Source organism: Pseudorasbora parva, chromosome 6 (genome assembly GCF_024679245.1).
Source record: "Pseudorasbora parva isolate DD20220531a chromosome 6, ASM2467924v1, whole genome shotgun sequence".
Classification (NCBI taxonomy): Eukaryota; Metazoa; Chordata; class Actinopteri; order Cypriniformes; family Gobionidae; genus Pseudorasbora; species Pseudorasbora parva.
The window spans coordinates 6254141-6279752 of record NC_090177.1 but is presented as its reverse complement, the minus strand read 5'-3'; the positions used below and the strand labels follow the sequence as shown (position 1 = coordinate 6279752).

Sequence of the window (25612 nt, the reverse complement as noted above, 5' to 3'; positions counted from 1 at the left end):
AAAGTTCATTAAAGCTTTAATTTCACCGCAAATGCTAAATTCCTTTATGTAGCCTATAAAAATATCGACATCTTAGGCACAAAGTACTAAGCTTTGTTTGACGTCAAATCAAAATATAATATATATTTAATTGACAAATTATAGTGTGCGGTTATGAATATTTAAAAACATAAAATGGCAATGACAGGAATGAACTTATCTATCTAGTCAAATCGATTAATCGTAATTAATAATCACATTTAACATAAATGTTTGTAAATCTGTATTTTATATATATAGGCAATTTCAGGAATGAATCTATCTACACACACACACTTATACACTCTCTCTCTCTCTCTCTCTGTATATCTATCTATCTATCTATCTATCTATCTATCTATCTATCTATCTAGTAAACTTTCTGCTCAGTGAATGATTGTAATATTGTAATAAACCCCGCCCACCGCTGGCGTTATGCACAGGAGCTACAAGATGGCGCAGGCAATATTTGAGGTTCTGGAAGGTATTAATGCACTTTATTTACAATCCTCCAGCATATGCTCTCGCTATAATGTATTATTTTGTGTTTGCGGTGAGAATGCATGCGCGCGCGAGACGAACAGTCCACAGAAACACATTTTACACAGTTGTTTCGGTTCATGGAAATGTCATTGTGCTTGAATAGCACCCGGATATATGTTTTTTAAATATATAAATAATATTAGCGCAAGCTCGCAGTCAGTTTGATGTTTTGACTCTAATGTGTCTGAGGTGAGGTTGAGGAGGGAGGAAGAGCGATTGGAATAACAGCCTCGTGCCGCGGATCATGGCGGAGGGAGACAGACACGTCAGTGGAAAAGCCACAAAACACTGAACTCTTATGCTCAGTGGGGAAATGATTCATTTTGATTTTAATCCATTAAGACTTGGCATAAGTAGTTATATTTGTGTCCACATTTTACTGTTTTTGTGTTACAGATGTTTTGTTTATTTCCCTAAACCGATAGTACTTGGTTGTATGACAGAATGAAGTGGTCATATGATTCAATGATAATCTTTTAAATTATTGGTTTATACACACACACACACACACACACACACACACACAAACACACACACTACTGCCATCGAAAAATGTGTGTGTGCGTGTGTGTGTACATATACACACATTAAATCAATGAATCATGATTCAATCACATCTAATATAAAAGTTTGTAAATGTATGTGTTTGTATGCATACACCGATGAGGCATAACATTATGATCATCTTATTATATTTTGTTAGTCAGCCTTTACTCCCCATGTGCATCAATGAGCCTTGGCTGCCCATGACCCTAGCCATCACAACTTGGCCCTCGTCAAGCTCGGTCAAATCCTTACGCTTTCCAATTTTTCCTGCTTCTAACACATCAACTTTGAGGACAAAATGTTCACTCTGCCTAATATATCCCATCCACTAACAGGAGCCGTGATGAAGAGATCATCAGTGTTATTCGCTTTACCTGTCAGTGGTCATACTCTTATGCCTGATTGGTGCATATATACTGTATAAACATACATACATACATACATACACACACATAAATTTATAACTTATGTTGGATGCGATTATTGTGATTAATCGATTTGACAGAACTTATATAATAAAATAAAACAATAATTAAATAAAAAATAATTAATATAAAAATCAAATAATAATAGTAATACTAATAATACAAATTAAATAAAAATAAAAATATAATACAAAATATTTTGTGAAATATTGATTTGAGTTTCAATAATCATAATTAATAATTAGGCTTGCTGCCATAGCCGGTTTTGACGGTGCTCAGATACATCGATTACATCACTTGTCTACCGTGGCAACGACCCCACTCCCCCACAGCTGTTTTAATTTTTTTTTTATAGTAATAAAAATAATTTATTTCAATTAAAGACCTTACACTACAATTATAAACTGAACATGCCTAATCAATACAGCAGCAGGATTCAGATTTCACCTCACTTCGCCCATGACTGAAGACGATGCAGAACATTTGTTTTCAAAGCGAAAAGTAAAAGTGCCTGTTTAAACATGTTTGTCATTTTGTATTGTTTAAAAAAAAAATATTTAAGGTCCACTATTTTGTATTTTTGCAGTAAAATATCCAAAAACCACTAGGCTGGTGTTATACATTTTGTTCAATTGTGTACCTACAATATTTCAAATGTATCCCAAAAATATCCTAACTATTTGTAATTTGTGAGAAAATTGCTATTTAAACTAAGGACCGGGACGTTTCAGCATAGGTTTTGAGGAGGTCGCCTGTCAATTGCGTCATGAATGAATGAGGCATTTATATAGCGCGTTCATGTACTACTGTACACCCAAAACACTTTACACTCATGACAGGAATCTCTCCTCAACCACCACCAGTGTTCAGCATCCACTTGGATGATGCGACTGCAGCCACAGTACAACGGCGCCAGTGCGCTCAACACACCGAGAGGGTGATAGAGCCAATTCAGTGGATGGGGATTATTAGGAGGCCATGATTGGTAAGGGCCAATGGAGGGAATTTGGCCAGGACACCGGGGTTACACCCCTACTCTTTACGAGAAGTGCCATGGGATTTTTAATGACCACAGAGAGTCAGGACCTCGGTTTAACGTCTCATCTGAAGGACGATGCTCTTTGACAGTGTAGTGTCCCCATCGCTACACTGGGGTGTTAGGACCCACAGACCACAGGGTGAGCGCCCCCTGCTGGCCTCACTAACACCTCTACCAGCAGCTCCTGGTTTTCCCAGTTGGTCTCCCATCCAGCTACTGACCAGGCTCAACCCTGCTTAGCTTCAGTGGGAAACCAGTCTTGGGCTACAGGGTGATATGGCTGCTGGTCATATCTGCGTTACCCTCGGTTTCAGGTTTTATTTGGCAGGAGCGCTTTACTCTTAGCAGTGTGAACCAGTGAACGCATGTAGTAACGTCATAATTTTAAACACACTTAAATGTATCTAATATGATAAACAGAGCTGCTTTACCTCATAATCATAACCGGAAGAGCGGATCAGTGCAGGCGTCCGACGAATGTGTCCCGTCCTGTCATAATAAAAGTCCCGGTGTTCGCGAGGCGGGTATTTCTTTAACAATCGCTCCAACGGCCGTGCTCAGCTCCTCAACACTCGGTCCTGCTCTGCTTCACTACAGTAACGTTAATAACCGCATGCATGAACGTGATTTCTGCCCGAGTCCTATTTTCCACCAGCTGTGATCTGTGATTGTCCCAAGATACTGCGCTCACACTTGGCATCACCAAACTACGCATTTGTTCTGAATAGGCGCCCTCCAGTGGACGGAAAGTTGCATAGTGCACCTTTAAGAATAATAATGAACCCACCATTCAAGATACTGCAGCCCCCGAATTGCCGCCAATTCTAAAGTGAAAGTAAAATGCGCACGAGCGTTTCCAGTCCATTCCTTTGGAAGCTCAATTTTTTATATGGATAATTGAAAACACTCGCTCTGCTCCGCACCGTTACGAATGCCCGTGTGCATTTTACTTTCGCATTTCGATTTAGTGATTTAAAAGCGAGGTGCAAAAGAGGGAAAGCTCTGACGACACCCCCTCCCGGTGATAATGGTATTACCGGTGTTGGCACCACTGGGAATATTTCCGTCACATCCCTAATCATAATATATCCAAAGGAAGTGACTAACAGACAGATAACTATCACAGATCCGTAGGAACCCAGTGTTTGAGAAACAGTTTAGTGTCATTATACACAAATATCTGCATAATGCTGCGTTTGACCAATCAGAATCAAGTCAGGCAATAACTTATTATCAACACTATATATAACTCAAGTATCAGTGCTCAAATGGATTTTGAACTGGCCAGATTGACAGGTAGTGAGTGGTTGTTTTGTTGAATAATTGATAGATTAATTTAAGCAATATTTGTCCCGTTTAAGGCATGGACAATCAGACGGTGCTCAACGTCCAGTCACTGTTGGACAGTCAAGGTGGTGTTTTGGATCCGGGCACACAAAATGTCTCAGGAACGACAATCCAGCCAATGGGTGAGACTTATTCATGCATTTATACGATTAAATATGTAGTATATATAACCTTAAAAGTGTGCATTTGTATCAGTGTTATTTATATACTATTATAGTATGCATTAATATGAATTCGCTTTTATTTTTATATATTTTACACGAAGTAATTTTATGCATTTTTGTCATTCTATTTATTAAAATTTTAACTTTTCAAATTTTATTTCGGTCAGTCTTTCAGTTTTTTTAATTTAGTAATATTCATATTTGATTGCAGCTTTATATTTACCTAAAACAATTAATCATTTTTAAAGTTTTAGTTAACAATAACACATAGTATTAAGTTTTAGTAATTTTGTTATGCTTTTTTATATTTTTATATACTTATACTTAACTGTCATTTATTTTTATTTCAGTTTTAGTAATTGTAGTACTTCTTTATTTCAGTTTTAAGTTAATATCTATAATATTTATATCTACTTTATTTCAGCTTTATTTTAATTACGTAAAAGGATTAATTGTAGTTTTGGTTAATAACACTTATTTATAAATACAAATTAATGATTTTAAATTTCAGTTTTCATTTTAATACAAGTTTAAGTTTTAGCAGTTATGTGCTTTTGTCATTTTTATTTTGTTGCACCTCAGCTTACACTGCAAAAAATGCTTTTGTAACTTAGTATTTTTGTCTTGTTTCTAGTCCAAATATCTAAAAATACTTACATTAAGAAACATTTACTAGACAAGTAAAAATTATTGCCTTGTTTTGGGAAAAAATAACTCAAAATTAAGCGAGTTTTTGGTTAAAATAAGCAAAATAATCTGCAAATGGGGTAAAATAATATTGTTTTAATATTATTTTGCTCACCCCACTGGCAGATTATTTTGCTTATTTTAACCAAAAACTTAGTTATTTTTTCCCAAAACAAGACAATTACTTTTGCTTGTCTAGTAAAAACTTCTTGTTTTAAGAATTTGTAGATGTTTGGACTAGAAACAAGACAAAAATACTAAGTTACAAAAGCATTTTTTGCAGTGTAAGCCGAAGTGCAACATTATTACTAAAACTTAAACTTGTATTAAAAAGAAAACTGAAAATTTAAATCATTAATATGCATTTAAACTGATTTGTGTATATATAGTAATTATGCACTTCTGAATGCTTTTTCACACTCTTTTGAAAAATTCTTCTGAATGTTTTTTCACACTCTCATTCTTGTATGTCACGTGGTCCGCAGATGATGATGACGTCTTTCTGTGTGGGAAATGTAAGAAGCAGTTCAACTCTTTACCGGCGTTCATGACTCACAAGCGTGAGCAGTGTCAGTCCAACACACCGTCACTGGCCACCGTCTCTCTGGCCTCCAATAACGCCTACACCTCCGTCCCGTCCATCAGCACCGGACCGCAGCTGTCCGGGAACAGACAGGTACACACACCTGCTGAAGCACCACCACGAGACCAAATAATCAATATATCACTCAATATATGTACATCGTTTTTTGTGATGCAATATATCGCCCATTATGTTTACATGATAATGAATATCACCAACATTTTACTCCATTGTGCTGGCATCTTGTATGTTTTCCGTGATGGAAAGTGTTTTTCGGGCAGCTCCTTCACACACAGTGAAACTGTCAACAAAATGGAGATAAGACTGCTGCGTATATATACACCTCTTTTGTTGATTAGCTGAGCACTCTCCACCTGTGTCAGTTATCTGAACTCTGAGCTCCTCCTGAACCTCGTTTAATAAAAACATCATATCGTTTAGCGCAATTATCAAACTTAATTTAAACAAAAAAAAGGAATTAAAAATCATATTCGAGCTGCCTCAACTTTGTCCATTTTTAAGTCTACTCTTAAAATGTATTACTTCGCTCATGCATGTAATATTCCGTAACTTGCTATGCAATGATCTGTTATTTTAATGCACTTCATCCATTACATTATGTGTTTTATTGATTGTCTTATTGTTTGTAATCTCGTGCAGCACTTTGGTAGACTTCGGTTGTTTTAAATGTGCTATATAAATAAGCATTGTATTGTTTTGTATTATATCTGGGACGATATATCGCAAACCAAAAAGTAGTTATCATGACAGGACTACACATTTCTCATGTTTATTTGGCTTGTATGTTTGTGTGTTCCTCAAGGTGTCAACGTACATCACTGTGCCACAGTCTCCGCTCACACACACGCTGGTCCAGGGCAACGTGCTGGTCAGTGACGAGGTTCTGATGTCGGCGATATCAGCGTTCAACTCTCTGGATCAGCCAATGGCGGCCATGCAGGGATCCGCACAGGTAAACACTGAGTGATGGCTTAAGTCGGCATGAAACGGAAGACGCGCTAGTCTTTTCTTCTCTATTGTGACGTACACAGCTCAGGCATAACATTATGATCACCTTCCGAATATTGTGTTGGTCCCCCTTTTGTGATGTGGTATCTGGCACCAAGATGTTAGCAGCAGATCCTCTAAGTCCTGTAACTTGTGAGGTGGGGCCTCCATGGATTGGACTTGCTTGTTCAGCACATCCCAAAGATGCTCGATTGGATTGAGATCTGGGGAATCTGGAGGCCAAGTCAATACCTCAAACTCCTCAAAACCATTCCTGAACCATTTGCACTTTGTAGCAGGAGCATTCTCCGGCTGGAAGAGCCACAGCCAGCAGGGAATACCGTTTCCTGTATTACGAATACCAGGAATAACATCCACATGGATGGCAGGACCCAAGGTTTCCCAGCAGAACATTGCCCAAAGCATCACACTGCCTCCGCTGGCTCGCCTTCTTCCCATAGTGCATCCTGGGGCCATGTGTTCACCAGGTAAGCAACGCACACGCACCCGGCCATCCACATGATGTAAAAGAAAACGTGATTCATCAGACCAGGCCACCTTCTTCCATTGCTCTGTGGTTCAGTTCTGATGCTCACGTGCCACTGTTGGTGCTTTCGGCAGGGTCAGGGGTCAGCATGGGCACTCTGACTGGTCTGGATTAACTTCTGGAGCAGTTTGAGCTCCAGTAGCTCGTCTGTTGGATCGGACCACACGGGCCAGCCTTCGCTCCCCACGTGCATCAATGAGCCTTGGCCGCCCATGACCCTGTGGCCAGTTCGCCGCTGTTCCTTCCTTGGAGCACTTTTGATAGATACTGACCACTGCAGACCGGGAACACCCCACAAGAGCTGCAGTTTTGGAGATGCTCTGACCCAGTCGTCTAGCCATCACAATTTGGCCCTCGTCAAACTCGCTCAAATCCTTACGCTTGCCCATTTTTTCCTGCTTCAAACACATCAACTTGGAGGAAAAAATGTCACTTGCTGCCTAATATATCCCCACCCACTAACAGGTGCCGTGATGAAGAGATCATCATTATTCGCTTCATCGGTCATAATGTTTTGCCTGATCGGTGTGTATCCGAGGGAAACAGCTTCTCAAACAAGACAAAATGGTGTTTTTCAGAGCAATCTCAGCATGCACGCAGGAACATCGTACCTCCAGCACCATCATCAGCCACCACAGCCCCTCCCTCAAACACAGGCCACGCCCCTTTCCTCACAGGTGCCCTCCAGCCACAGTAATTCGGTGGTGCAGGTGTACAGCACACTGCCCTCTATGGCCGGCGGCGGGACTGCAGAGGTGCCTGCTCTGGGGCTTCAGTCGTTTCAGTCCATTCAGGTACAGCGCTGTCGATTCATTCACACGCTCACAAATGAAATGCTAATATCATATATTTCAATTCTGTTTAATGATTGAATACTATTTTCAATAGTTTACGTGTTAGTTAACAATAACAGCACAGCTAATAGTGTTTGTTTTTTATTTCTATTTAGCTTAAATTATTTAGTTTTGGTAATTTTAGCACTTTAAAATTATTTGCTAATTTTTTGTTTTATATTTTTATTAGCTGTATTACAATTATAACCATTTTCAAACATTTTAATTTTAGTTAATACAAAAAAAAAAACACTGGCTGAAAAGAAAAGTGTGCCTTTGTTAAAAATGAAATTTGCCTTTAGTATATATTTATTAGTGCTGTCAAATCGATTAATCGTATCTAACTTAATCGTTTGTAAAAAAAAAAAAATTGTAACGTATGATCCACTGGAGAGGCGAGGTTTTGAACCCAATTCCAGTTTCTTTTATTAAAGCTTTACATCTGAGGTCACTAATAGGCGGACCGCGGTCCGGATCCGGACCCAGCCGCCGTTCTGTCCGGACCCGGACCAATAACCCATAAATTATTGAAAATTATTTACTTTTGATGGAGCGTTTCTATTTTAATCCGCGCAGGTTTTCTAGCATCTATGGTAGCCTACTGGTTTAGCGCGGCCCAGGAAACTCACAGACCAATAGTATGCGTTGTAAATCATGTCACGTGATGCTACTCGAGTCAGACAGCGAGACACACACATGCACAGGGAGAGACGAGACGAAAGAGAGACAACGTTTCACATGGCGTGCTCTAAAAAAAGGAAAGTGGACAGCGAAAACAGAGCTTTTAATCATGAATGGACAGATTCTTACATGTTCATTCTTCCCACGGGCAGTTCCAAACCGGTATCTCAAATGTTCAGAGACTGTCGTGATTATTAAAAGCGGCAATGTGAAGCGCCACTAGCACAAATCTTTGGACCAAACATACCCACTTAAATCAGCACTGAGGGCACAGAAAATAAACGATCTAAAAGCCCAATATGATCGATCCAGCAGAATCCTAACACATTCATTCACTGCCCAACAACGTGCTAACGAATGTTACCTTAAAGTTGCTTGGATTTTGGGCAAACATAAAAAAACATTTACTGATGGAGGGGTTGTCAAGGAGTGCATGAGTGCGGTAGCTGAAACCTTATTTGAGGGAAAACAAAAAGAAGACGTGTGTAAAAATCAAGCAAATATGAAAAGAGAAGTAGAAAGAGAAAAGGTGTTAAAGCTGTTCAATTGTTAATGTGTTGAAATTTTTTATTTTGAAAATGTGTTTAAACTTAAGATGTGAAAGAGAGTTAACTAAAAAGTAAAAAGGAAACTCAATCTATACTTTTTATTTAATTTTTCTAAAAATTAAGCACTTTATTTTGAGATGCACTCTGTTGTGTTTTATTTATTTATAATTTATTTTTAAATGCAGCCTTTATTTTATTTAAATTGATCATTTATTATTAGAGTACTTATTTCCCTACAGCTCAATAAATAAACAGACAATAAATATTGTTGAAATATTATTAAATTTACTTTCATTTTATTTGACAGTCGTCTCTTGACTAGGCTACTTACATATTTTCATACAGCTACTAGGCTGTGGCACTGAATGATAACACAAGTTAGTCATTGTGATGTTGCGGACCTTTGGTTGCTGATTTTTTTTCTAACTGGACCTCTTAGAATTTTAATTGAATACCCCTGCTTTACATAAATCCAAACATAAAAAAAGACTTGGCAAAATAAACAGAAGACTTGACTTAAAGGGGGGGTGAAATGCTGTTTCATGCATACTGATCTTTTTACACTGTTAAAGACTTGGAATCCCATACTAAACATAGACAAAGTTTCAAAAGTTAAGGTGGACGTTTGATGGGAGTATTTCTTTGTCAAAAATACTACTTCCGGTTAGTCATAAGTTTCGGCAAGTTTTTTGAGATCATGCGTCCCCTTTGACGTTAATGGGGGCGGAATTTCCTTGTATGGGCCGTACAGACAATTCTACCGGAAGCGCGTGAGAGAGAGAGAGAGAGAGAGAGAGAGAGAGAGAGAGAGAGAGAGAGAGAGAGAGAGGGGGAGAGAGCGAAAGCAACAGCCTACGCCCATCAAAGCGCTGGCTTGTAGGATGCTGGACAGGTGATGTGCACATAATGTCACCAAAAAAGTGCGTTTTTGGTTGCCAGACCAAGACAGTCCTGCACAGATTCCCCAAAACCCCGCGTTAAGGCAACAGTGGATGTAATTTGCTTTTCCGGATCAGCAACTGAGTTGCGCGAATGTTTATATCTGTTCGCTGCATTTCGGTGCCGACTGTTTCATAAACAAGGCCCAGCTCGACGCCGGCTTTTCCCAATCGCCTAATGCTGAAGGATGGAGCAGTCCCAACGTTAGAAGGGTGAGTGAGACTGCTTCAAATGTCTGTGTTTTTTTAGTCCGCTTACTGTCTACACAAACCACGCGTAAACACACAAACACACGTGCACAACTGCACTTCCCACATGTACACCTTCAAAGACAAAAATACGACGATATAATTCAAGTATAAATATGTAAATAACACAAGCCGCTAAGCATATTATATAGTTAGTGTATAACTTGTACCACATAGAGACGTCCTGCTCTAGTCGTTTTTGCTGCTGCTCCTGTTCAACTGCAGCCTCTGGGTCTGATTCCGGATCATAGATGTATGGCTGTATCTGATTAAAAGCCATATTTTTATTTTGAATAAAGTTTTTTTCCCGCTGTTAGGGATGACACAGCTTTACTACGCACTCGACTCAACACAATAGCAGCGAGCACACGTCATTATTTAGCTCCGCTCACACGACACGCCCCCACCCGCTCGGCTTTTTTCGGAAAGACTCGGAACAGCGCATCTTTCTTATATAATTATTAAAAAAATAAAGACTTTTCGGAGATATGAAGGATGCAATACTACTCTATAGGTACTCAAGATTGACATGACACTGACTGAAACTGAGTGTTTCACCCCCCCTTTAACTAAACTTGACTTGACTTGACTTGACTTGACTTGACTTGACTTGACTGAAACCTTAAACACTCACCAAACACGGGTTACAACATCAATAACTGACAAAGATACATGGCAAACATGAGGGCTTAAATACACAAGGGCTAATGACAAGACAAGGGACACCTATGAACAATCATCAACCCATAAACCAATGACAACATGACACAAGAACACGAGGCAGGAACACATGAGGGCATTGAGTCACATGACCAGGGAAGACATGACAAAACCAGGAAGTGCATGACATGACAGTGAACATGAAAACCTTAAAACATGAAACCAACACCAAAACACCTTGTAACAAAAATAAAATACATGCGCGTGCGTGCGTGTGTGTGCACTTATATATTTATATACTACACACACACACACACATGTATTTGGTATATATATATATATATATATATATATATATATATATATATATATATATATATATATATATATATATATATATATATTAGGGGTTTAACGGTACACGTACTCATACCGAATCGTTTCGGTACAGGGCTTTCGGATCGGTGCACGTGAACAGTTAACAGTTTGCTTGTTTTAGGCGCAGAGCTCACTTCAACCCAAGTTCCCACACAAGCATGAAGTATTTAGTCCATTTTATCACAAAATTTAAACGATAAATGCCTTTTTGATGCTTTTTAATGTGATGTGACTGATCAGGCGCGTTAGTTCAAACTGCATAGCGCACAAGTGAACGCGATCATCTCTTCCTAAAGAACAAACATGAATTAATATCTCTTAAGGTATGTTGAGGACACATTACAATTCACTGAAATGTATCATATGTTGTATAATCGCTCAATCTGTGTTTCAACCGAGTAAAGACAAAACAGCTTGAGAACAATGTCCCGAAGTATCACTCACATTTACCTCAGGCAAGTCATTCAGTGTCCACAGCTGTTAGTTCACTAGAGAAACGAACTCTTAAACTAAATATTTCCACTATATTAGCCTATATTTTCATTATATTAGCCTGTATATTCATTATATTCTACTTAACCTGTTAGTGATGTCTTTTTTATTTAATGTATGTTTAAATAAATCTGTCATGATTTGACAACCGTGTCGCCTATAAATGATTATATTTCAACAACGAATTGGAGAAGAAAAAAAAATAGATTTAGGAGTTAATGCAAAAACCTTAGGTGAAGCCTAAGGCAGTATATATAATGAATATATATATATATATATACACACACACACACTACTATATATTCACATGTATATATGTATATATATATATATATATATATATATATATATATATATATATATATATATATATATATATATATATATATATATATATATATATAGTACGAGTCAAAAGTTTGTAAACATTACTATTTTTATTAGCCTGAAAATCAAACTCACCATTGACAGCTCAGTCCGAGGGGCGGATAAACGGTTGTCTTTCAAACTCCCTCTGCACGCGATAGGATAGCGCTACACCAACCAGAGCAATGAAGGTGAAGCAGAGCTTGTTGATAGATTAAACAATCGCCGTATCCGGTCGGCTAAACTCAGAACACATCTTCCCTTCTTAAGAATGACTTCAGTGCCGTTCTTTGTTCTTTTCTCAGAGAAAAGCTTAAAGGGGGGGTGAAACACTCAGTTTCAGTCAATCTCATGTCAATCTTGAGTACCTATAGAGTAGTATTGCATCCTTTATATCTCTGAAAAGTCTTTAGTTTTATTATATTTATAAAAGAAATACAGGCTGTACTGAGTCTTTCCGGAAAAAAACGAGCGCCTGGAGGCGTATCGTGTGGGCGGAGCTAAAGAATGACGAGCGCAAAGCGGTGACGTCCTCAAGCGTGGAGAAACCCATCGCTATCTCAGCTAATACATATATGATCCAGAATCATTCGGAGGCTGAAATAAATTGAACAGGAGAAACAGCAACAGCAGGACGTCCGTCTCTGTGGTATGGACTGTATTTAGTGGCCTGTCAACATTTGTGTGTGTTTACTCGCAGTTTATGAGGACATGATTCGGTTTTAAACGGTTTTGCACGTCAGACTAGTGTAACGTTATACAGAGAACAACAATAGAGTAACCGTTAGCGCATTTGAATGACGAAGCACGCGATCGTGTCGTTTACTGATGTTTACTCACGCGACGAGCCGACAGCACAGACATCTGAAGCAGTTTTACTCACCGGCTGCTTCCAAAGCAGGACCGAACTTTATCGCTGGGACCGCTCCGTCAAAAACACACTTCTTTGGTATGATTTGGTGAAGTCCTGTGACAGCAGTGACCGTGGAGATCCTTGATGTTGTGACGCTTCCCGTCATTTCTGCGTTCAAATCGGTTCAAATGCAGCGCTGCCTTCCCGGAATGCTGTGCTGAAGCGTTGAAGTCGCTCGACGTCACTCATAGGAATAAAGTGGAGCGCGGTGCGGACTATAACCGACATAAGTGTTCACGGACGAGTGGATCTGCACCTGAGCGAGTGTTAATGGGCGTGCATTTCCTCTCTCGCTCTAGTCACACGCGCGCGCACCCTACCGGGAGAAGAGCCCATACGGCCCATACAAGGACCTTCCGCTCTATTAACGTCAAGCCGACCCATACTCGAAAAAAACTCTCTGAAACTTGTGAGAAACCGGAAGGAGTATTTTTAACACAGAAATACTCCATCAAACGTCCAACATTAGTGTTGTAAACTTTGTCTATGTTTAGGATGGGAATCCAAGTCTTTAACAGTGTAGAAAGCTCAGTGTGCATGAAACAGCATTCTTTTTTTTCAGAATTCAGAATTCAGAATTTTTTAAAATGTTTTTTAAATAAAATCAATTAATTTAATTAAAAATACAGAATAAAAACAGCAACATTGTGAAATTGAGATGACTGAACATTTAATCACCTGATGTGCCAGGTCCCCAGTCAGTGTGTGGAGGGCCAGGTGTTCAGCGCCGCTCCGGTTTACAGCCCGGGAAAACAGACCGCCAAAAACAAGAGCTGCACCATCAGCGGAAACCTCTCCGAGCTGGCCGAATATGACAAGGTTATCATCCCTAAGAGAGCCAGAACCTCCAAGAAAACACAGGATGGTATTTCACACCGTTTATACATCATCTACACCTGCATAAATATATGTATTTCAATAAATAAGTACTGTTCAAAGTGTTTTTTATTCAGCAAGGATGCATTAAATTGATCAAAAGTGACAGTATTGACATTTATAATATTGGTAGAGATGTCAAATAAATGCTAATATTAATCAGAATTAGTCATATGAGAATGATTAGTGATGGATCATGATGATACATTTTGCTTTGATCACAGGAATAAATTACACTTTACTATATATTCACATAGAAAACAGATGTTTTAAACTGTTATAATATTTCACAATATTACTTTATTTTTGATCAATTAAATGCAGCTTTGGTGAGCAGAAGAGTTCAAAAACGTTCTCTAAGCAAACTTCGGAAATGTGTGCTGTAAATACTGCTTAATTTAGAGGTAAAGACAACCTTATTTTGTTTCAGCAGGCCAAACCAAAGGAAAAGCCCAGAAGCTCAAGTGCAATTACTGTGACAAAGTGTTTACCAAGAACTTTGACCTCCAACAGCACATTAGAAGGTAAATGAGAAGATCTATGATATAAACGACACAAAATGCAGATGTTTTGATGCAAAAAAAACCTGCCTAAATGTGAAAAGATACACCCATAATGACACTCTCCACATCCTCTCTGCAGTCACACGGGCGAAAAGCCGTTTCAGTGTATCGTGTGCGGCCGTGCCTTTGCTCAGAAGTCTAATGTGAAGAAACACATGCAGACGCACAAGGTTTGGCCCACGGGAGTTCACAGCACCGCCTCCAGGATGCCCATCACCGTCCGCGTGCTTCCTCTCAACAGTCACGAAAACACACAGCAGACGGATGAAGAGGAGCACGAGCAAGGTGAGATAATACGAGTCTGTCCATGTTAAAGTCGGCATTTAACCGTTTTCTTCTCTATTGTGACGTATATTTGAGTAAAACAACTTCTCGAACTAGAATAAATTTAGGGCGGGGCTTGTGGACTGGATTGGGTGGTTATAAAAATTAAAGGGAGGTCAGGATTGAATCATAAGCTTGTGAATCACAATTTTAGTAGTCACATAACCGAGACCGATAAGCGAGTAAACGCATCTGCCCTAGTAAGCACTTGCTGAGCTGCCGTTTGAACTTTGAAGTGAGTAGCACGGTTTCGTTTTCTGCAGAAAATACAGTTTGAATTTCAGAATAAATGCATTTACCAAGATAAATTATGTAGAGGTCATTTCATAAGTATGCAGATAATTGGCCAAAATCTGAGATTTAATTGCGATTAATTGGCCAAAGTCTAAGATTTAATTACGATTAATTCTCAAAGTTCAAAATTAAATTATGATTAATCGTTTAAAGTCTGAGATTTAATTGTGTTTAATTGCTCAATGACAACGATATCACAGAGATTAATCATTCAAAGTCTGAGATTGAATTGTGATTAATCCGTCAAAGTCTAAGATTTAATTGTGATTAATTGCTCAAAGTCCAAGATTTAACTATGGTTAATCGCTTAAAGTCTGAGACTTATCAAGTCAGCGATTAATCACTGGAGCCTGAGATTAGTCGCTCAAGTCTGTGATTAGTCACTAGAGTCAGCGATTAGTCACTAGAGTTAGCGATTAGTCACTCGGGCCTGCGCTTGGTCACTTGAGTCGGCGATTAGTCACTCAAGTCTGCGGTTAGTCTCTAGAGTCTGCGATTGGTCACTGGAATCAGCGATTGGTCACTAGAGTCTGCGATTGGTCGCTAGACTCTGTGATTGGTCGCTAGAGTCAGCGATTGGTCACTAGAGTCAGCGATTGGTCAATAGAGTCAGCGATTGGTCACTAGAGTCTGCGATTGGTCACTAGAGTCTGCGATTAGTCACTAGAGTCAGTGATTGGTCACTAGAGTCTGCGATTGGTCACTAGAGTCAGCGATTAGTCACTAGAGTCAGCGATTAGTCACTAGAGTCTGCGATTGGTCACTAGAGTCAGCGATTGGTCATTAGAGTCAGCGATTGGTCACTGGAGCCTGCGATTAGTCACTCTGGCCTGCGATTGGTCGCTAGAGCCAGCGATTGGTCAATCAAGTCTACGATTGGTCACTAGTCATTGATTAGTCGCTCAAGTCTGCGATTGGTCACTAGAGCCAGCGATTAGTCACTCAAGTCTGCGATTGGTCACTAGAGCCAGCGATTAGTCACTCAAGTCTGCGATTGGTCACTAGAGCCTGCGATTAGTCACTGGAGTCAGCGATTGCCACTCAAGTCTGCGATTAATTCCTGGAGTCTGCGATTAATCACTCTGGTCTGCGGTTGGTCGCTCAAGTCTGCGATTAATTACTGGAGTCTGTGATTATACTCTCGGGTCTGCGATTGGTCACTCAGGTCTGTGATTAATCACTAACGTCTGCGATTAATCTTTTAAGCTTGCGATTAATCGCACCAGGTTAACCGCTAGCGGACAGTTAAGGGGTTACATTTTTTACACAAACATCCAGCTTGTGAATCGAATTGTGAAATGTGTGTTGATACCCAGCGCTATGAAATGATGTTATATCTAAAACTCATTGGTCTGGGCTGTTCTTTAGCCATTGAAGAGCAGGACGCTGAGGTCCAGGAAACGCAGGGTCCCGCGGAGGGGAAGCAGAGCGGCGGGACCAACCAGAACAAGCAGATTATCCTCATCGACAGCTCGTACCAGTGCCAGTTCTGCTCTGCCAAATTCAGCACCTACTTCCAACTGAAGTCTCACATGACCCAGCACAAAGACGAACAGGTGCCACATGGACAGACACAGTCAAAATATTACATATCAATCACATTTACACTCTCCATTGAAAATGAGATACATTAACCTGAGAAGCATAAAATAAATACGATATTAAGATATATTTTTTGTAACCCACGGAGCCCCACTCATGACATGCAGTAAAAAACTAGTAGGCTATATCGTGCGCACATTTTACTATTTTGTTCCCTCAATTTGCTAAATCATTCACACATTTTACTATTTCGTTCCCTCGATTTATAAATCTTGTGCGCGATTTATAAATCGAGGGAACGAAATAGTAAATCGTGCGCACTATTTACCTTTTTTTTCTTGCATGTCGTGTGGGGCTCCGTACTAACCTTATTATAGAAAATATGTTTTTAATGCTTTCAGCAAAAGTATACTGAGGAAAAACAACTAACTAAAGATATAATATTATTATTCAGTAAGCATTAAATTGATCAAAAGTGACAGAACAGACATTTATAATGTCACAAAAGATTTCTATTTCAAATAAATGCTGTTTTTTTTAAACTTTCTATTCATCAAATAATCCAGAAAATCACGGTTTGCACTAAAATATGATCCAGGTGTACCGCTGTGTGGTGAAGAGTTGCTCTCAGACCTTCCAGAAGCTGGATCAGTTCCTGGAGCACATCCACACACACCAGGAGCAGCTGACCTACCGCTGTCACCAGTGCAGTAAAGTCTTCCCGTCGCTCTTCGAGCTCGGCCTTCACCAGTACTCACACAGCTTCTGTCCGCAGCAGAACCAGCGCAAAGAGACCAACTACTACAGGTCAGACTCGCTCACGCCGACACGACACCAGCACGAAGGCTTCTCAAAAACAGAAATGCTATGAAATGCATGTTTCGGAAATACATATTTTATGAGAAAGTCATCAGGCACTATTTTTGGGACCCCAAAATGAGTGGGAAACAGGTACTGGATTTCATTCAGCAACACTACAGCTCACAGTGATGATAGTTCATCTATGGGCTTGACGCTTACTTTTTTCCCCAAGGTACATCTGTGCTTCGAAGTAAAAAAAAAAATGTAGGAGCGCATTTAGAAACTTTAAACTATTTCTGCGTTTATATATATAAAACACACTGTAATAAACGGATTTTGCCATACTAGTGTTATTTTAATATCACTGAGATACTACCGTATATAGTTTTAGTAATTCTGTTGTTTTGTCAATTTTTAAAAATGTGTTATTATTTTTAACAAAACTTGTCTGTTTAGTTTTTATTACCATTAATTTTTAGGTTAATGAATCAAAATAACAGGTCAATTTCAACTATTATAATGTTGAACAATAATGTTCTTAGTCTTTCTTTCCTGTGACGGGCGTCTCAGACAGAAGCCACAATATTTTACTTTAAATGAAATGGAAAGTAAATTAAATGACACACAGTTTGTGTAATCAAATATTAACAGGGGTGGAAACTGGACACACTGCGTGACTTTTATTGAAAGGGTTAGTTCACCCAAAACTGAAATTGATGTCATTAACTCCTCCCTCTAATGTCGTTCAACACCCGTAAGACCTCCGTTCATCTTCACACACAGTTTAAGATATTTTATATTTAGTCCGAGAGCGTATGCAAGTGTATGCACACTATACTGTCCATGTCCAGAAAAGGAATAAAAAACATCCTCACAGTAGTCCATATGAGACATCAGTGGGTTAGTTAGAATCTCTTGAAGCATTGAAAATACATTTTGGTCTGAAAATAACAACCGACGAAAATAACAATACGACTTTATTCAGCATTGTCTTCTCTTCCGCGTTTGTTTTCAATCCTCAAATTAAGATTCAAACGGTTATGAATCAGTGACTCGATCAATGATTCGGATCGCCAATGTCACGTGATTTCAGGAGTTTGGCATGCGATCCGAATCATGAATCAATACGCTGATTTATACCTGTTTGAATCTTTATTTGAGGATCGAAAACAAACACGGAAGAGAAGACAATGCTGAATAAAGTCGTAGTTTTTGTTATTTTCGGACCAAAATGTATTTTCGATACTTCAAGAGATTCTAATTAACCCACTGATGTCTCATATGGACTACTTTGATGATGTTTTATTCCTTTTCTGGACATGGACAGTATAGTGGGCATACACTTGCATACGCTCTCGGACTAAATATAAAATATCTTAAACAGTGTGTGAAGATGAACGGGTGTGGAACGACATTGGGGGAGGAGTTAATGACATCAATTTCAGTTTTGGTTGAACTAACCCTTTAATAAACAAGCCTGAAATAACACCGGGCCGAGACTCTTATTTTGAAATGTCTATGCTTTATTAATACAGCTGCTCATTCAAATTTAGACGAGGGACGGAGGAAGATAAAATATGCCCTCTTACAACTGTTTACAACATATTAGAATGCAAACACTGTAAAGTCAACACAATTGATCATCATTAGTTCATAAGCAATCGCTTAGCAAATGTGTTATTCACTGATTGAACGGTTGTGCAAACTGTCAGGCTTTGAAACATGAAGCACTCACATTTATTTAATGAAGTTTAATAATCACAATAGGCAGTATCGCGATTATATTTTATTCCCAAACTATAAGACGCCTTAAAATGTTCATGAAGACGTTTGTTATACCATTTAAGGTATTGAAAACTTATTATGGTCTTACATTTAAAGGGGTGATTGATTGCCCCTTTTTACAAGATGTAAAATAACTCTCTGATGTCCTCAAAGTGTGTGTGAAGTTTTAGCTCAAAATAAACCCACAGATAATTTTTTATAGCATGTTAGAATGGTTCCTTTCAGAAAGAGGGCAGAGCTTCAAGAGCTCATGTTAGCAGGTCTGAAAATGTCAGAAACTGTTCATTTTAGGTTCAAACCGCAGTTGGACAATGATGGAGAGACTCAAGAAGAAGAAACAACATGTAAAATAAGACAGGACGTTTCTGAAGGGATAGTTGATGAATTTATGAGTTAACGATCTTCAAGTCATCGATTAGCATATTCTGTCATGAAAATCTCACCCTACTTTGATGTGGGTTTTCGCGGGCGGGTTTATGTACATTTCAGGGTTACTGATGTCAATAACCAGGAGGAAGCTTGTGTAGTCTCTACCAGACGTTTGTTATAGTCCTTAAAAATCGATTTCTTTTAAAAGAAAATATCTCCTTTTGCTTTGAGCGTCGTAACTTTGCAGCTGTTGTTTATGCTCAAACAGCAACATTACACACTCACTAAAGTTAAAAAAGTGAAATCATAATCAACCACCCCTTTAAGAAAACTGATCCACAGGGATTTTTTTATTCGCAATGCACACGTGCTCCAGAATACATTGTACAGTTCACACACATCTATTTTTAGTGGCAAATGCGAGTGAAATGGTGGAGCTGTGGAGCCCTGGCTCAGGCTGAAGTGTTTGAGTGTGTGTTGGTTATTTTTGTGTTCAGATGTATGAAGTGTTTGAGTGTGTGTTGGTTGTTTTTGTGTTCAGATGTATGAAGTGTTGAGTGTGTGTTGGTTGTTTTTGTGTTCAGATGTATGAAGTGTTTAGTGTGTGTTGGTTGTTTTTGTGTTCAGATGTATAAAGTGTTGAGTGTGTGTTGGTTGTTTTTGTGTTCAGATGTATGAAGTGTTGAGTGTGTGTTGGTTGTTTTTGTGTTCAGATGTATGAAGTGTTTAGTGTGTGTTGGTTGTTTTTGTGTTCAGATGTATGAAGTGTTGAGTGTGTGTTGGTTGTTTTTGTGTTCAGATGTATGAAGTGTTGAGTGTGTGTTGGTTGTTTTTGTGTTCAGATGTTTGAAGTGTTGAGTGTGTGTTGGTTGTTTTTGTGTTCAGATGTATGAAGTGTTTAGTGTGTGTTGGTTGTTTTTGTGTTCAGATGTATGAAGTGTTGAGTGTGTTGTGGTTGTTTTTGTGTTCAGATGTATGAAGTGTTGAGTGTGTGTTGGTTGTTTTTGTGTTCAGATGTATGAAGTGTTGAGTGTGTGTTGGTTGTTTTTGTGTTCAGATGTATGAAGTGTTTAGTGTGTGTTGGTTGTTTTTGTGTTCAGATGTATAAAGTGTTGAGTGTGTGTTGGTTGTTTTTGTGTTCAGATGTATGAAGTGTTGAGTGTGTGTTGGTTGTTTTTGTGTTCAGATGTATGAAGTGTTTAGTGTGTGTTGGTTGTTTTTGTGTTCAGATGTATGAAGTGTTGAGTGTGTGTTGGTTGTTTTTGTGTTCAGATGTATGAAGTGTTGAGTGTGTGTTGGTTGTTTTTGTGTTCAGATGTATGAAGTGTTGAGTGTGTGTTGGTTGTTTTTGTGTTCAGATGTATGAAGTGTTGAGTGTGTGTTGGTTGTTTTTGTGTTCAGATGTATGAAGTGTTGAGTGTGTGTTGGTTGTTTTTGTGTTCAGATGTATGAAGTGTTGAGTGTGTGTTGGTTGTTTTTGTGTTCAGATGTATGAAGTGTTTAGTGTGTGTTGGTTGTTTTTGTGTTCAGATGTATGAAGTGTTGAGTGTGTGTTGGTTGTTTTTGTGTTCAGATGTATGAAGTGTTGAGTGTGTGTTGGTTGTTTTTGTGTTCAGATGTATGAAGTGTTGAGTGTGTGTTGGTTGTTTTTGTGTTCAGATGTATGAAGTGTTGAGTGTGTGTTGGTTGTTTTTGTGTTCAGATGTTTGAAGTGTTGAGTGTGTGTTGGTTGTTTTTGTGTTCAGATGTATGAAATGTTTAGTGTGTGTTGGTTGTTTTTGTGTTCAGATGTATGAAGTGTTGAGTGTGTGTTGGTTGTTTTTGTGTTCAGATGTATGAAGTGTTGAGTGTGTGTTGGTTGTTTTTGTGTTCAGATGTATGAAGTGTTTGAGTGTGTTGTGTTCAGATGTATGAAGTGTTTGAGTGTGTTGTGGTTGTTTTTGTGTTCAGATGTATGAAGTGTTTGAGTGTGTATTGGTTGTTTTTGTGTTCAGATGTATGAAGTGTTGAGTGTGTATTGGTTGTTTTTGTGTTCAGATGTATCAAGTGTTGAGTGTGTGTTGGTTGTTTTTGTGTTCAGATGTATCAAGTGTTGAGTGTGTGTTGGTTGTTTTTGTGTTCAGATTTATCAAGTGTTGAGTGTGTGTTGGTTGTTTTAGTGTTCAGATGTATCAAGTGTTGAGTGTGTGTTGGTTGTTTTTGTGTTCAGATGTATGAAGTGTTGAGTGTGTGTTGGTTGTTTTTGTGTTCAGATGTATGAAGTGTTGAGTGTGTGTTGGTTGTTTTTGTGTTCAGATGTATCAAGTGTTGAGTGTGTGTTGGTTGTTTTTGTGTTCAGATGTATCAAGTGTTGAGTGTGTGTTGGTTGTTTTTGTGTTCAGATGTATGACGTGTTTGAGTGTGTTGGTTGTTTTTGTGTTCAGATGTATCAAGTGTTGAGTGTGTATTGGTTGTTTTTGTGTTCAGATGTATGAAGTGTTGAGTGTGTGTTGGTTGTTTTTGTGTTCAGATGTATGGTGTTGAGTATGTATTGGTTGTTTTTGTGTTCAGATGTATGAAGTGTTGAGTGTGTGTTGGTTGTTTTTGTGTTCAGATGTATGAAGTGTTGAGTGTGTGTTGGTTGTTTTTGTGTTCAGAAGTATGAAGTGTTGAGTGTGTGTTGGTTGTTTTTGTGTTCAGATGTATGAAGTGTTTGAGTGTGTGTTGGTTGTTTTTGTGTTCAGATGTATGAAGTGTTGAGTGTGTGTTGGTTGTTTTTGTGTTCAGATGTATGAATTGTTGAGTGTGTGTGTTGTTTTTGTGTTCAGATGTGTGAATTGTTGAGTGTGTGTTGGTTGTTTTTGTGTTCAGATGTATGAAGTGTTGAGTGTGTGTTGGTTGTTTTTGTGTTCAGATGTATGAAGTGTTGAGTGTGTGTTGGTTGTTTTTGTGTTCAGATGTATGAAGTGTTGAGTGTGTGTTGGTTGTTTTTGTGTTCAGATGTATGAAGTGTTGAGTGTGTGTTGGTTGTTTTTGTGTTCAGATGTATGAAGTGTTTAGTGTGTGTTGGTTGTTTTTGTGTTCAGATATATGAAGTGTTTAGTGTGTGTTGGTTGTTTTTGTGTTCAGATGTATGAGTGTTGAGTGTGTGTTGGTTGTTTTTGTGTTCAGATGTGTGAAGTGTTGAGTGTGTGTTGGTTTTTTTTGTGTTCAGATGTATGAAGTGTTGAGTGTGTGTTGGTTGTTTTTGTGTTCAGATGTATGAAGTGTTGAGTGTGTGTTGGTTGTTTTTGTGTTCAGATGTATGAAGTGTTGAGTGTGTGTTGGTTGTTTTCAGATGTATGAAGTGTTGAGTGTGTGTTGGTTGTTTTTGTGTTCAGATGTATGAAGTGTTGAGTGTGTGTTGGTTGTTTTTGTGTTCAGATGTATAACGTGTTTGAGTGTGTTGGTTGTTTTTGTGTTCAGATGTATGAAGTGTTGAGTGTGTGTTGGTTGTTTTTGTGTTCAGATGTATGAAGTGTTGAGTGTGTGTTGGTTGTTTTTGTGTTCAGATGTATCAAGTGTTGAGTGTGTATTGGTTGTTTTTGTGTTCAGATGTATGAAGTGTTGAGTGTGTGTTGGTTGTTTTTGTGTTCAGATGTATGAAGTGTTGAGTGTGTGTTGGTTGTTTTCAGATGTATGAAGTGTTGAGTGTGTGTTGGTTGTTTTTGTGTTCAGATGTATGAAGTGTTGAGTGTGTGTTGGTTGTTTTTGTGTTCAGATGTATGACGTGTTTGAGTGTGTTGGTTGTTTTTGTGTTCAGATGTATGAAGTGTTGAGTGTGTGTTGGTTGTTTTTGTGTTCAGATGTATGAAGTGTTGAGTGTGTGTTGGTTGTTTTTGTGTTCAGATGTATCAAGTGTTGAGTGTGTATTGGTTGTTTTTGTGTTCAGATGTATGAAGTGTTGAGTGTGTGTTGGTTGTTTTTGTGTTCAGATGTATGAAGTGTTGAGTGTGTGTTGGTTGTTTTTGTGTTCAGATGTATGAAGTGTTGAGTGTGTGTTGGTTGTTTTTGTGTTCAGATGTATGAAGTGTTTGAGTGTGTGTTGGTTGTTTTTGTGTTCAGATGTATGAAGTGTTGAGTGTGTGTTGGTTGTTTTTGTGTTCAGATGTATGAATTGTTGAGTGTGTGTGTTGTTTTTGTGTTCAGATGTGTGAATTGTTGAGTGTGTGTTGGTTGTTTTTGTGTTCAGATGTATGAAGTGTTGAGTGTGTGTTGGTTGTTTTTGTGTTCAGATGTATGAAGTGTTGAGTGTGTGTTGGTTGTTTTTGTGTTCAGATGTATGAAGTGTTGAGTGTGTGTTGGTTGTTTTTGTGTTCAGATGTATGAAGTGTTTAGTGTGTGTTGGTTGTTTTTGTGTTCAGATATATGAAGTGTTTAGTGTGTGTTGGTTGTTTTTGTGTTCAGATGTATGAGTGTTGAGTGTGTGTTGGTTGTTTTTGTGTTCAGATGTGTGAAGTGTTGAGTGTGTGTTGGTTTTTTTTGTGTTCAGATGTATGAAGTGTTGAGTGTGTGTTGGTTGTTTTTGTGTTCAGATGTATGAAGTGTTGAGTGTGTGTTGGTTGTTTTTGTGTTCAGATGTATGAAGTGTTGAGTGTGTGTTGGTTGTTTTCAGATGTATGAAGTGTTGAGTGTGTGTTGGTTGTTTTTGTGTTCAGATGTATGAAGTGTTGAGTGTGTGTTGGTTGTTTTTGTGTTCAGATGTATGACGTGTTTGAGTGTGTTGGTTGTTTTTGTGTTCAGATGTATGAAGTGTTGAGTGTGTGTTGGTTGTTTTTGTGTTCAGATGTATGAAGTGTTGAGTGTGTGTTGGTTGTTTTTGTGTTCAGATGTATCAAGTGTTGAGTGTGTATTGGTTGTTTTTGTGTTCAGATGTATGAAGTGTTGAGTGTGTGTTGGTTGTTTTTGTGTTCAGATGTATGAAGTGTTGAGTGTGTGTTGGTTGTTTTCAGATGTATGAAGTGTTGAGTGTGTGTTGGTTGTTTTTGTGTTCAGATGTATGAAGTGTTGAGTGTGTGTTGGTTGTTTTTGTGTTCAGATGTATGACGTGTTTGAGTGTGTTGGTTGTTTTTGTGTTCAGATGTATGAAGTGTTGAGTGTGTGTTGGTTGTTTTTGTGTTCAGATGTATGAAGTGTTGAGTGTGTGTTGGTTGTTTTTGTGTTCAGATGTATCAAGTGTTGAGTGTGTATTGGTTGTTTTTGTGTTCAGATGTATGAAGTGTTGAGTGTGTGTTGGTTGTTTTTGTGTTCAGATGTATGAAGTGTTGAGTGTGTGTTGGTTGTTTTCAGATGTATGAAGTGTTGAGTGTGTGTTGGTTGTTTTTGTGTTCAGATGTATGAAGTGTTGAGTGTGTGTTGGTTGTTTTTGTGTTCAGATGTATGACGTGTTTGAGTGTGTTGGTTGTTTTTGTGTTCAGATGTATGAAGTGTTGAGTGTGTGTTGGTTGTTTTTGTGTTCAGATGTATGAAGTGTTGAGTGTGTGTTGGTTGTTTTTGTGTTCAGATGTATCAAGTGTTGAGTGTGTATTGGTTGTTTTTGTGTTCAGATGTATGAAGTGTTGAGTGTGTGTTGGTTGTTTTTGTGTTCAGATGTATGAAGTGTTGAGTGTGTGTTGGTTGTTTTTGTGTTCAGATGTATGAAGTGTTGAGTGTGTGTTGGTTGTTTTTGTGTTCAGATGTATGAAGTGTTGAGTGCGTGTTGGTTGTTTTTGTGTTCAGATGTATGAAGTGTTGAGTGTGTGTTGGTTGTTTTTGTGTTCAGATGTATGAAGTGTTGAGTGTGTTGTGGTTGTTTTTGTGTTCAGATGTATGAAGTGTTGAGTGTGTGTTGGTTGTTTTTGTGTTCAGATGTTTGAAGTGTTGAGTGTGTGTTGGTTGTTTTTGTGTTCAGATGTATGAAGTGTTGAGTGCGTGTTGGTTGTTTTTGTGTTCAGATGTATGAAGTGTTGAGTGTGTGTTGGTTGTTTTTGTGTTTAGATGTATGAAATGTTGAGTGTGTGTTGGTTGTTTTTGTGTTCAGATGTATGAAGTGTTGAGTGTGTGTTGGTTGTTTTTGTGTTCAGATGTATGAAGTGT

General features: G+C 38.5%; 1 protein-coding gene across 2 annotated transcripts in view; it reads left to right on the top strand.

Annotated features, from left to right (window-relative positions):
* Positions 1-446: 446 nt before the first annotated feature.
* znf341 (zinc finger protein 341) overlaps positions 447-25612 on the top strand; it is a 33383-nt gene continuing 8217 nt past the window's right edge. Inside the window, exons 1-10 of one of the 2 annotated variants that reach the window (XM_067445512.1) lie at positions 447-502; positions 3933-4040; positions 5255-5445; positions 6176-6325; positions 7486-7701; positions 13656-13830; positions 14275-14365; positions 14484-14689; positions 16391-16578; positions 17163-17371. In XM_067445512.1, the coding sequence (XP_067301613.1) occupies positions 454-502; positions 3933-4040; positions 5255-5445; positions 6176-6325; positions 7486-7701; positions 13656-13830; positions 14275-14365; positions 14484-14689; positions 16391-16578; positions 17163-17371 (1583 nt within the window). In that variant the 5' untranslated portion in view covers positions 447-453. Of the gene's footprint in view, positions 503-3932; positions 4041-5254; positions 5446-6175; positions 6326-7485; positions 7702-13655; positions 13831-14271; positions 14366-14483; positions 14690-16390; positions 16579-17162; positions 17372-25612 lie in introns of both variants that reach the window. The other variant, XM_067445511.1, reaches the window with a different exon arrangement.